This window comes from Melospiza melodia, chromosome 12 (assembly GCF_035770615.1).
Source record: "Melospiza melodia melodia isolate bMelMel2 chromosome 12, bMelMel2.pri, whole genome shotgun sequence".
Taxonomy (NCBI): domain Eukaryota; kingdom Metazoa; phylum Chordata; class Aves; order Passeriformes; family Passerellidae; genus Melospiza; species Melospiza melodia.
The window spans coordinates 11,351,480-11,364,345 of record NC_086205.1 but is presented as its reverse complement, the minus strand read 5'-3'; the positions used below and the strand labels follow the sequence as shown (position 1 = coordinate 11,364,345).

The 12,866-nt window shown below is 44.9% G+C and overlaps 1 protein-coding gene across 1 annotated transcript in view; it reads right to left on the bottom strand.

Moving 5' to 3' along the window:
- Positions 1-12,866, bottom strand: part of SGPP2 (sphingosine-1-phosphate phosphatase 2) — a 35,083-nt gene that overhangs the window by 19,885 nt on the left and 2,332 nt on the right. The window contains exon 2 of the mRNA XM_063166791.1: positions 671-829. Within this exon, the coding sequence (XP_063022861.1) occupies positions 671-829 (159 nt within the window). The remainder of the gene's footprint in view (positions 1-670; positions 830-12,866) is intronic.

The window sequence follows — 12,866 nt, the reverse complement described above, 5'->3', positions numbered from 1 at the left end:
AGTCCTGGCCTGAAGTACCTGGTTATCTCCTGGTTTTCAGTGCTACAATGGAAATGCATTATTCTGGATACCCCAAACCCATGCTGAAGCAATGCTGAAGTCAGTTAAATTGTGAATGCTCTCTATTAATAAAAATCAATGCTTTCAAGCCTTAGACTTCAACAGACCATCTGATCTTTCCCCCGTCAAGTGACTGCAGAAACACCCATCTTATTCCACTGCAGCCTGCATATCCCTTTACTACCAGGTTTATAGTAACTTCAACCAAGCCAGAACCATATGAAATTACACAGAAAAAATGAGAATAAGAGAAAGATTTCCTGAAGTGATGAAAAACAATCCCTGAAATACTATGATGCACTGGGAAGGAAGTGTTTCCCCAGCTATTCTGTGCAAACTATATCAAAAGCAGCTCAGTCAGTGATTGTGCTGAAAAAAAGTCAGCCCAAGATGTGGCAGAGATGAAGAAACCCTGAGTCAGATGATGCCTCTCGCCTCCTCTCTCATTATTGCAATGCCTTTTCTTCCTAAACATGAGCTGCACATGAATAGTGTTGGTGCTTCTTTGGTTTGAAAGGATTTTGTTCATTTGGAGGGTTGTTCTTGTTCTTAAATATTAAATTGCTATGGATACAGAATTAAAGTTGAAATTGATCATAGAAATACTTACAGACCAAACAATTATCATTCTTCTAGACACAGAGTGATCTATATTCCAGTAGGTAAATGGAAGGAAAGTGATATAAAAAATCTCTTCACCCAAAGCAGCTGAAAACTTGAACAAGTAGTAGTAGAAGTAGTTCTTCACAATATACTTCTGTGTGCAACCCTGGAAATGAGAGAATGTTATTGTTTTAGTGAAGTATAAAAATATAACAAACACTTAAAATATTATACAGTTCCCAGTCCTTAAACCAAACAGTTTGCTATAAGAAGGGTCAAGAAATGAAGTTCAGCTTTGGTACTAGAATGAAAGCTGTAGTGATAGCACAGCCACATTTCCTGCAGAGCAGAAATCCATTCAGACTAAGGCAGCAGTCACGAGGACAAAGCCTTCCAAGAGATGGGATCAGCCTTCCCTCCAGGGTAATCAGGTGTATTTCATAAAAGGTATTGACATGCTAAGTTTGAAATTTCAACATCAGTAGACAAAGCCACCACTGCTTTCACTGGAAATGCATCTTGAGGTGAAAAACTTAAACTGCAATTACTGAACTACTTCATTTAAAATTTGCCTCATTGTAGTCCCTGCCATTTGCTGCCAGGTGCTGCTGACAGCAGCCCTCAACACTGAATTTTTCCAGGCGCCTCCAGCCCTGTCCTGGGGGGGATCTCACAGGATCACCCCACACAGAGGTGCCACAGCTGGAAGATTCAGCTCCTGCCTGGGCCTGGGCTCAGCAAGCACAGCTGCAGAGCAGGGCCAGGGCAGCACAAGGCTCTGAGTGGGCAGGGAAAAGAGCTGCACCTGCCACCAGCAGATTTCCACTCCAACATTTTAAGTAAACAGCCACAAGGTTGTCTTTTTAAGCATACCAGTAGATACATTGCAAACAGCAACACTTTAGCGCTTCATTTATTCATTTTATTCTGCATGAAATTTCATTCGGTGTCTGGATTTGGTAGCTAGATTATTTCATTAGATGTACCCCACCTAACATGTTTCTCTCTTCCAAAAGGTGACACCCAGCCCTGCAGAGCTGGGAAGCCACACAACAGCCCACATTGCTTAGGCCATGATTTGGCCACTTCTTGAATATGTCTAGAAATGGTTTGCTGCTGCTGCTGCCATTTGGGACTAGGGCACCACAAAGAAAGCTCACACTCTTAGCAGGAGCAACAGGCAAGTGAATCACATTTTGTAGGTACACCTGTCAGTCCAGGAAATAAGGAAATTAGATAGATAGATAGATAGATAGATAGACAGACAGACAGACAGACAGACAAATAGGAGTTTTGATTCAGGGGAGGAGCTAAGGAACCAATCTAGTCTCACTCCATCCTCCCCCAAAATTAAAAATATCTACATTGGCTGTGTAAATACAAGATGAAAGAACTTCCTAAAGATGAGAACTGAGAAGGGACCATGAGGGTCTCAGCACAGACACACTAAGTTAAGATACAGCTTTGACATAAGCTTGTAAAACTCACCAAGTAGGAAAACTTATGCTTGGAGCTGGCTGTGTAACTAGTTTACTAAAGAGAAACTCTCACCCTACATGCTAGTGAGAAAACAAAAATTGTCTAAGGAGTCTAGACGTGCATTTGTGACTCACTGCAAAAGCCATTAGAAGCTCCAGTCTCTTCATCGGCTTTTAATGCAGAGATGAGGCAAACTGCACAGAGATGACCAAAGCAAGATGGAAAGAACTTGCATCCATTCAAGTACCATAAAAAATCCCACAACTTGAATTGATTTGTGCACCAATGAACAGAAAAGATGAGTCACCATTTTTGGAAATGCCGGGGTCAGAGGAGTGTTTCCCCATCTCTCAGTCACAGAGGCCACAGATGAGTTACTGGCATCCCTTTAGGATAAGAGCTCGATGCTGTGCCTGGCTGTGTGACAGAGCAATCAGTCTGAGTGTCTCAACTCTCATCTGCCACTTAGAGAACACCCCCAGTGCAATTAGCAGCTCCAATGCTCCTGTCTGAGATCCTGGAACTGTATTTGGTGACACTTAACCTGGCCCCACAGAAAGCCCTCTGCCGGCACCACTACCTCCTCACTCAAGCATTAATCCCCAAGGTATTGGGAATTATGTGTGCTTTAGCTCAGAGAGGATCAGACACATCCCTAAGGTAATGCTTTTATACTTGCAACCTCATGGGATGAGGGATAAAACCTTTTGATTCCAGTAACTGTTTTGTGGGGGAAAGTAAGTTTATCAGGTTCTAAAAGAAATGTGGAGCTAAAAAAATATTTTCAGATCCAAGTCATTCCACATGATTCCATTCTGATTCTTAAAACCTTTTTTTTCTTTCACTCCTTTTCTATCAGAAATCACACACATTTGGTTGGATTTTTAACACCTTATTTTTTTAAGTCTACACCAGCAGTTGTGACAGCCTGTGTGTGGCAGGGGACAAACAGAGCCTGTCTGTGACACGATGCCACAGCCACATGTCAGGCACTCAGAGTGCCACAGGATTGCTCCACTTGGTGCTTGGCAGTGCACGGTAATAAAGTGATGTTTGCACTTGTTGTGATCCCAAAGCACTGTAGGTACAGCAAACCTCCTCCGTGCACCTCCAGACTGCAGTGAGCTCACATTTACCATCCACACCCACTGCCTCTGCAGAAAGCAGAGTGCAGTGCTTTGTCAAGTGCCTTCCCTTTTTATTCTCGTTCTAACCCCAGTGCAGAAAAATCCATTATTTGTGTTAACATCTCCTAACATTCCCAGAAATTTATTCAATCTCTAATTTTAAGTAACTCCTATCTTTAGATTAGCTTTTCTTAATGTACTGCAGTGACCTGATGCCTTCCACAATGCCTGAAGCCCTTTCAGCAAATCATTCTTCCATCCATCTCCATTGCTGCTCAGTCTGGATCAGAGAGGTTTTAATGGGCAGCAATTAAGGCTGTACATAAAGTCAGAATTTTTAGAGCATTTCCAAAGCAAGATGTAATAAGCCTCAACATTCACAGACACAGAAACAGGTAATTTCACAAAAATTACCCTTCTCACCAACTGTAGAATGTCTGATTTGAAAAACCTCAAGTGCTCAGACTACAAGAAACTCTCCTGGATGTATGAGTCTCCATAAATAAACTACCCAGCTGTTGGCACAGAAATGGCTCTTGCATTCATCCCACGTTTGCAGCCTCTGCACAGGGGTGGGTCACCCACACCAGGAGCTGCCACAGCACCCTGGAGCAGGGGAGCATCCCCAGACATTCCCACAGGGCCAGCAGAGCAGGACAGACCAACACCCTGGTGGCTCTGGGGATACAGCAACACACAATGACACAGCATAGGAGGAATCCATCATTTTAGAAACTATGTATATATATAGTGTTTAGCCTTCAAAGCTGAAGCAAAGGAATAGCAGCTGAGCCACTAACATAATAAATGTAAAAATGTATTTTTGTACATTCCCAGAAAAAAATTTTTTTGGGGGGAAAAAAAAGTAGCTGTGCAAAGATAGTATTCCTTGCAATTCCTGTGGGAGATTTCTTGTCAGAGAGCAAAACAGGCCCCAGCTTTTCCTGCCCTGTCTCTAGAGACAAGCTGTGCAGCATCAGACTTCTAAGGCTCAGAGTGTGACCCAGAGATCCCATTAACCAACACTCTGTTCTCAGCTCTCAATTACTGTGGATCTTTCAGAAGATGTACATGTTTAATTGAAGTTCTTGAAGTCCCTTACTCCCCTTCCAACAGAACTGCCTTGCAAAAGATTAGGAGTTTCCCTCCCAAAGTCCCTAATTAACACATTACATACTTTTCACTTTAAGGTTTTTTAATGCTGTAAAAAAAAGGGTTCTAAATTTAGAGAAGCCACCAAAAATCAGGCACAAAAGAAAAAAAAAAAATCAAAAATTCCAGTCTAGATGTTGCTGTACACAAAGACAGTATAAGTCACACAAATCAGCCCCACGGAGGGGGGGGGGGGTTTACTGTTTGGAGTAAAACCAGTGGGAAAAGCCTTCTGTACTGGAATATTCTGCATAAGCAGACAGTTTTGCATCACTTTATGTTTATTAACTGTAGCAAGTTAAAAAGGAACCTATCAAGTCACAACAACAACAAAAAATTAGATATTGGTAATGAGATTTTGGAAAATAAGGAAAAGCAAAACCCATGGTTATCAAAAGCTTCAGCTCTTGCAGTCACACACAATGAGTTTCCTGAAGATGCAACAAGCAGCCAGGGGCAGCACATTCCCCTTGCCTGGGAGCACCAACCAACCCTGCTCCATTGCTCCATGAGGAAGGAAGGGAGGGGTGGCCAGGGCCAGGGGCTGTGCCCCAGTGGGATCCTGGTGTGGCCATGGGCCCCTGGCTGGGTGCACAGCGCCCATGGTGGGTGAGGGAGCCAGCAGAGGAGCAGCACAGAGCCGTGGCAGGAACTGCAGGGATGGCAGGAGACAGCACAGGCAGGACAGCAGCACACAGAGCCCACAAAGTACACACAAGGAGCCCCAGGGCATCAAAAATACACCTAACCAAACTCATACATATGTGCAGCTTCCCATTCTGTTTAAATGCTTTAAAACAAGGAATTAAATTTTTTAGTCTCTGCAGAACACGAGGCAGCCAGTTTTCAATAGCTGTCCAGGTTTACAGGGTGTTGTTGCAGGAACACCTAGAGCCAACCAAAACCTCAGAAATGTGGGGATGGAGACAAACAGAAATCACAAGAAAATCCTTCTTAAATGTCATAAAATCTTGTCCAGCTCTGCTGTTGCAGTGGGTCCTTGTTGTGCAGCACACAGAGCACACATCCAGCTCCCAGCTGTTGTGCAAGCAAAGACAGCAGCAGGAACTCCTGGATTAGTGAGCAGGGATGTGGCCTGGAACCATCAGCTGATGCAGAATCAAGATAACCATTGCATGAAACAGAACAATGCTCAGCCTTCAAGCCACAGAGTCACAGCACTTTCAGTGGGCTCAGGTAAAGAACCAGCAGGCAGCCTAAAACTCAGGCAGGATCCTGGGAGCATTTCAGCAATTTCTTAACTCATTCCAAAAGGCCATTGGATAAAATCCTCAGCAAGGTACAGGAGCAGAGCAGTGCTGCACAGGCAGCAGCGCCAGGGATGGCTGGAAGCAGCCAGGCTGAAAGGGGCTGTGGTTTGCCAGAGCAAAGGCTGAGCCCACCCAGACAGACTCTGGGAAAGGTACATGCAGGTCTCTCACCAACACTGCCCCCCTGGGCACAATGCCCATCCAGTCACCACACATCAGTATGTGTTCATCCAAAGTCTGCCTTCAGCCTGTAAGGGATGGTCAGCTGAGACAGATGCACACATCTGAAGCTGGGATGGGTCCAGAACACAGTTAAGACGCTGCAGTTAATGTGGGAAGATTCCATTTTTTAATCTTCATATTGTTTTCCTTCCACTCTGCTTAGTAGTTGGGAGATAGACTGAATTCCAGGTTTTATTTTTGTATCTTGCTCTAGAAGTAACATGATGAGCCTCCTTCCTTGTGCTGAAGGAACACCTGTAGAAGTAACAGAATCTGCCAAGTCATTTAAATATAAAGTGGAATAACATAAGAGCAGTGTTGACAGAGCATTTGTTTAGGCAATTAATAGGAAGAATCAAGGAAGGAAAAATTGATTATGTTGTCTTCCTTAAAGAAAGCTGTCTTAAAGAAACCAAAGTCTCTTTCAGACAGAAAGGGGAGTGGCTGCTCAGGAGGCTGAGATTGCTTGTGGAGGACCATGCCAGCAGCCACTGGGAAGGACAGCCTCACATTTCCTGACAGACAGCCCAAACCAAGGCTGGTCCAGCTTGTCCACCAGGGATGGGTGGCTTACACTCCCACCACTCTGGTGCAAGTGTGTCTAGCCTGTCCTTACTGAACAGAGCTGGAAACTCCACTGCTTGCTCCAGGCCATGTCCAAGAGCTTTGCTCTCCTGCCATCTAGCCTGAAACTCTTGCTGAAATTGAAACCTATGGCTATTTTCTTATCTACTGCAGACAAGGAACAAATTGCTTCCTTCCTGTGAAGGCTGGCACAGAAGAAGGTTGTTATAAGCATTCAAAAAATAACTCCTTCACTCCCTAAACACCTGGTAATTCTTACAGGAGGTACTGGGCATTTTGCAGACACAGTACCTGTCTTGAATTACAGAGCCCAAAGATCAGATGTGACACTTCAGCAATGCTGAAGGAACAGTCCTGCACAATGTCATTCATTTTGTGGCAGATTTCAGAGGTTTGTCACCACTGAATCATGTCAAACCTGTGATTTCAAACAACTTTTTTCCTCCATGAAACCTCTACCACATCTATTGCTCCATTCTACAGTTAGTCTAAACCTACTTCTTCAATAAGTACCTGCACCTATTAAATAGAAGTCATTTTTCAATCATATCTTCAGCTCAACAAGACTATTTGACTTCAATTCTCGTCCTCCAGCCTACCTGCACCTTCTTCTAAGTTCCTCTCACAGGCATCATGCCTCTCACACCTGCATTTCCAGCTGGTGATTTCCACGTGGCTCTGAAACATGTTCTGAAGAGACTCTCATCACTTTCCATCAAAAGGTGTCCATGGTGACATTCAAACTCACAGGCCATTTAACTTCCTATATTCCTTTCTTAGCAGAGGCCTGGAGAGTTGACATCCATGATTCAGAGAATCATAGAATCCATGTTGACATCCATCATTCAGAGAATCATAGTTTAGGTTGGAAGGGAACCTTTAAAGATCATCTAGCCAAACCTCAAACCTACCAACTCATATACTTAGGAGCTTTTTCTTGTTGCTATTAAAAAGGCAAGGCTGTCTGACCTCCCTCCACACCGTGGTGTCATGGCATCAGAATTATGTTTCACCCCTTTACTTGCAGTATAATTTTGAGGAATTCCAAGAGGTTTACCTTCCACCATAATCTTCAGACTTTTGAGCACACACCTGAAGGCACCTTTCCAGCATGGAGGGTAACACCTCTGCATTTATTTCCTTGCCCACTCTTTATGGAAAAAGCTGTTCCTCTCGTGGTCATTCCAGTTGCTGGAGTAACTCCAGGAGCCCAGCTCTGACACTTTTGTTACAAATCACTGATGTGCATCTGCAGCACTTTTCTGCCAAGAAAGCTGCACAACAGCAGCACAAATAGGGCTGCACTTCTCCTCCTGATGAGCTCACCTCCTTCATGCCCTGAGCCGCGCTTTGCCAGGCTGAGATTGGGCAGGCTGGGCTCTTGCAGCTGCCCTGACAGATGTGGTGGGTGCACTTCAGCATCCTCCCACATTCCAACTGCCCAATTTGTGCAATGTGGAAACAACAGGGCAAGAGAGGCAGGCAGGGGAAGGACAGAAGGAAAATGCTTCCTTCTTCCCTGTTTTACAGTGGAAGAACAGGTTTATTTAATTGCATTTTAATTTACGAGAATTAGACTGCAATTTTGTGGGGTGCAACACAGAGCCTGCACATGGAAATGTCTGAGGAAGGTGTTTTAAGGATTAGGTAGCATCAGTGTCTGTGGACAGAGGGAGGAAAAGGCAAATTAAGAAACAGAGGAAGCAAATTTTAGGCAATTCAGAAAGGGGATTCCAGCTTCAAAACTGATATCAGATTCCTCTGAAAATTACTGTACTTCGTATTTCCAAAGGTACAGTGTTACTAAAACTGGTTTTGAGTAGAAGGATGTGCCACAGCACAGCATGAGATGGTCACCCTGCCCGCACACCCACCCATCTCCCTCAAGCACCACCTTCTTTTAGTTTTGACTTTCTGCCAAAAGCAAATGAGTCAGAGTGTTACTAGGGCCTGCATGGCTGCTGAATACCCAAGGTGCTCTGCAGAGAGACTGAGGAGGAGGAATGGGAAGCCTATCACTCACTTTTGCCCCAGCACACAAGGTCTGAGAAGACCCTCAAGAAAAGCTTCACTTAACCTGACCTAATCCAACCCAAGAAAACCTTGCAGAAGTGGCCAATGACCATGGAGAACCAGGACTTCACTTTTAGATTTCTTTGCAGAGCAAAAGCTTGTTCTCACTTTAAGATTTTGTTTTTTAGAAATTAACTTTAGCCTGGAATAGACACCATAGATTAATCACTTTTTCTACACAGGAGCACCGTGAATCCAGTCAGCTAATTTTGCACAAAGATTAGCTCCATGGCAGAGGTCTGTTCTGAGAGGCACAGAGTAGCAAAGCTTCTGGAACAAACAGAGTAACACCATGTCATCTTCAGCCAGCTAAACTATTTGTTTTAATCTCTTACAATCAGGCACCAGCACAGGGTGAAGTGATATTTTTGCCAGCAGATGGTTCCAGGATTGGAGTCAAAGAGCAGTTTCCTAAGGTAGTGCTGAGAACTTGGGTTAAATACCATCACATGCGTACAGGTGCCTTGTCCCTGAGCTCCCAAAAGGCACAGAGTTCTGTGAGGACAAGGGATGTGTCCAAATTGCAGCTGTGGCTGTGGAGAGGCACATGGGAGGAGAGCTCAGCAGCCAGCCTGCCCTGGGAGGAGAGCTGCAGATAAGATGTCCTTCATTCACCTGCTGCCTCATTATTAGCTGCATTCAGTGCAGGCCATGCTGATGTCAGCTCTTTCTGATGGAGCAACACACAAGAGACCAACCTGATGTTTCCAAGTGCTGCTGCAAGGCCTGGCTCTCCTGCCCCTCTGAATGAGGGCAGCCCCTGGCACTCCCCCAGCCAGCAGAGCTTGGCACCAGCTGGTGGCACTTTTTGGTAGGTGCTTGCAAGCTTTGACACTTCAGTCAGTCCCAGTTCAAAACTCACCCTGGCACCTCACACCTGCAGGTGACATGGCTGGCACTGCCCTTCCATGGGGACTCCTTTCTCCTCCCTAGACCTTTCTTTCAGTCTTTGCTTGCTCTGCCCTGAGCTGCATGCCACGCAGCCTGGTGGGTGGGCTGTACATTTGTCAGGGAACAGGTTCCTCACTGCCAATGCCGCTGGGCCCTTCCCACTGCAAACATCCAGGCTCTGCTCCTGTGGCACAACTGAGATGTCCGACATGGAGCTCTGTAAAACAAAGCTCCCCAACACTCTCACTTGGCAAAGAAAATGGCAATGAGGAACACTAAAGGCACTGCACCTCATAAAGTGGTTGACTTAAGTAAGCAGCCACAATTCCATGCAGTGGAGCAAGATGCAAAGGGGATAAAAATGACCTGACCAGGGCTGATAGTGACCATTTCCTGTGTGCCAGAACCCACAGGCTCAGGGAACCCTACTGACAGTGTTTTGCAGCTGCCAGCTGTCTTCAAAAGGAAGGATTAAATAAAATATTTTTATTTTTATATCTAGTAATAAATATTCCACAATTTAGTAACAAATAAATAAATCAGCAATTTAGGTCCATAATAAAGCACTCACAGTCCTCTACATCTAGACCAATAGCAGTTTACCTTGAGAAAGTAAGTTACAGGTGCTCACCAAACCAGACTGATTTGACACCCTTTAAAGCAAGAAAGTGAACAGACATTTTAAATAAAAAAATAATGGTTTAGACAACACTACCTGTATGCTCTAGACCTCAGATTTACTTGCTATAGCAGCCATTAGTCACTTTCCCCTGCCCAGATGACCCATACACATTCCCTGCAGAGCATAAAAATGAGATAAATTGAAAGAACTGGCTGTCCAAAGGGATTTTCCAGAACACATTTTCTCTGGTTCTTGTTTGTTAAATGTACTCCTGTTCTCCAGAGACCAAAATGAGAAAAACAACAGCAGATTAACTTTTATCATTCTGCTTGATATCTGAAGTAATGGCCCAAGACAGTCAGCAGAATTATAAAGCAGTGAGTGGCTCACCTCCAAGCACTGGAATTAATCCCAGGATCCTGACAGCTCCTCATTATGAGGTCCAGTGGCCTCCAAAAAGATGACTCAGGCTGTGAGCCAGGAAGCACTGAGTCATGAAGCACATCATCATCATCATCAGTGTAAGGAGCTGGGCTGCCAGCACAGCCCCTCGTGTCCCCCTGTGCCAGCACCCACTCTCTCAGCACCACCAGGACATCTACTGCAATCAGCAAATCTTCACAAACTCCTGTGGATCCTGAAGGGTCCTGGAGCATTTCCAGGATCCTGAAGATAAGATGGTAACAACCAGCACAGAGCTGCCTTTGCAGCCTGTTCTGCAGAGGGGATGCAAGGCTGCTCCCTGAGGAGAGGCAAACCCAGGGCTGACAGATCCTCCCAGGGCTGACACACACTATCTGAAAGTTGGATGTGATTCTGCTGTCATCTTCCAAAGGACCCTCACTCAGGGCTGGCCAAAACCCTCCATGAAACCATCTCATTCATTCAGATGAACACCATCCCTCACTGGCTGCTAGTGCCTCAAACCAAGGCCTGGACACCTGCAGCATGGTGGAGCTCCCACCTTCTCCAGGTAGGGCAGATCTGACCATGGAGTGCCAGAGCAACGATGGGGAATGTGAGCCCTGTGCTCAGCCCCTTGAAACCAGAAACTGCAGCTCGTGTTTCCCCAGCTGCAGCTCCAAACTGAGGAGCTTCCAAAAGTTCAGCTGTATTCTCTGGGGGCACAAAGTGTTAGCACTAGAGCCTGTCCTCCTAGCAGTGCTCGTGGGCTTTTTTCACAGGGGTTTGCCTCTCCTGCTGAACCTATCCCAGCTACCACCAACTCACTACTGCATGGAAAGGGAAAGAACATGAAACAAAGCAAGCCTGCAAAACCATTTAAAGTGAAAAAGCAATACTTTGAGGCTGGTGCAAAAATCTATTGCAAGGGACCACCATGGAAGAGAGACCTTAACTCAGGGTCTAGAGCAAACATGCTCCATTTACCAACCATCCCATCACAGCAAAAACAGTGTTTTCATCTATATCTTGCAAGTAATTTACCACATTTTTGGGGACTGTAATACATCTGAGATGGAGGTGCACTTTGTACCCACCTTCTCTGTTTCTGCTACCATCACCTGGCTGTGATCCTGGTTATTGTCCTCCTCACCTACAGCATGAGCAGGAGCCATACAATCACTAAACAGCATCAGGCAGTCTGTAAGCATTGTGCCAGCTCAGAGCAGGTCCGACAGTTAAGGAATAACTACAGTGTAAACATGAACTGTACTCTCTGCAAGGCAGGAAGACAGATCTTGAGAAGATAAAGCATCTGGGAGAGGAAGAGTGGAGAAAGACAAACAAATCTCTACAAAGAACTTTGAATAGAAGGCTGTTGTTTTCTTTCGTACCCTTTCATTAAGGCTATCAATTTCAGGAGCAAAAGTCCACCAGGAGATTAGAGATAAGCAAAGTTCCACTTTTAAAATATATATGGCCTTTATTTGGCCACTCACAGAACACCAGCTTCAGGTAGTATATTTATGTTTTTAAGAGCACAGCTTGAGGATTTCCTATAAAGTGTCAGGAAAAGATACCTTTCAGCTGTTCCAGAAATAAATTTCTGGTGAAACAAACTAATAATAGAAAGCAGTACAAAAAAGAAACTAGTATTAGACAGGATAATTATAAGGAGTTTCTTTCTTGTCTTCTGTAGTAATAAACCCAGACAGGTTGTCCACTACAAGCCCATATATTCAATATCTGGTCCAAGTCCAGTTAGTGTGTTGGACTAGCACCATTCTCTATCATCCACAGACACCAGAGTTTGCATTTGAGGTATTAAAAAGTCATTCTGAGTGATCTGGTAACCAAGGAACATCAAGCACACTGGCTAGGTGACTGATTCAACATTTAAGAATTGCACACAGCCACAGCTGTCACATCTAAGCACTTCATTCCCTGTCTAATCTCATGGCAATTCCTGTGGGGCAGGCAGGGCTGATTTACAAGATTCAGAAACACAGCCACTCATGCTGCTGCTGGCCACTGTAATCAGGCATTGTGGCTTTTATTTTTAAACACACACTTCATGCCCAGGTTATACATAAACAAAGACAGTGATGAATCGCGAGCAGCACTCCTGGCACAAATGTTTGCAATAATTAAAAGCCTCCTCCTTCCAGAGGAAGAGCTGTTCTGTCTTTTTACCCCTTTGAGACATGCTCTCTCCTCTCCATGCAGTACAGCATTTTCCCTACCAGGTGTGTCCATCCTCTCCCAAACTGCCCCCAGCCCTCAGCTGGGCCACCCTGCCACACAATCCAGGTCACATGCAGGGGCCTGAGAGCTGGCACTGAAGAAAGAGGGGATGTCCTGCAGACTTGGAGCTGTACA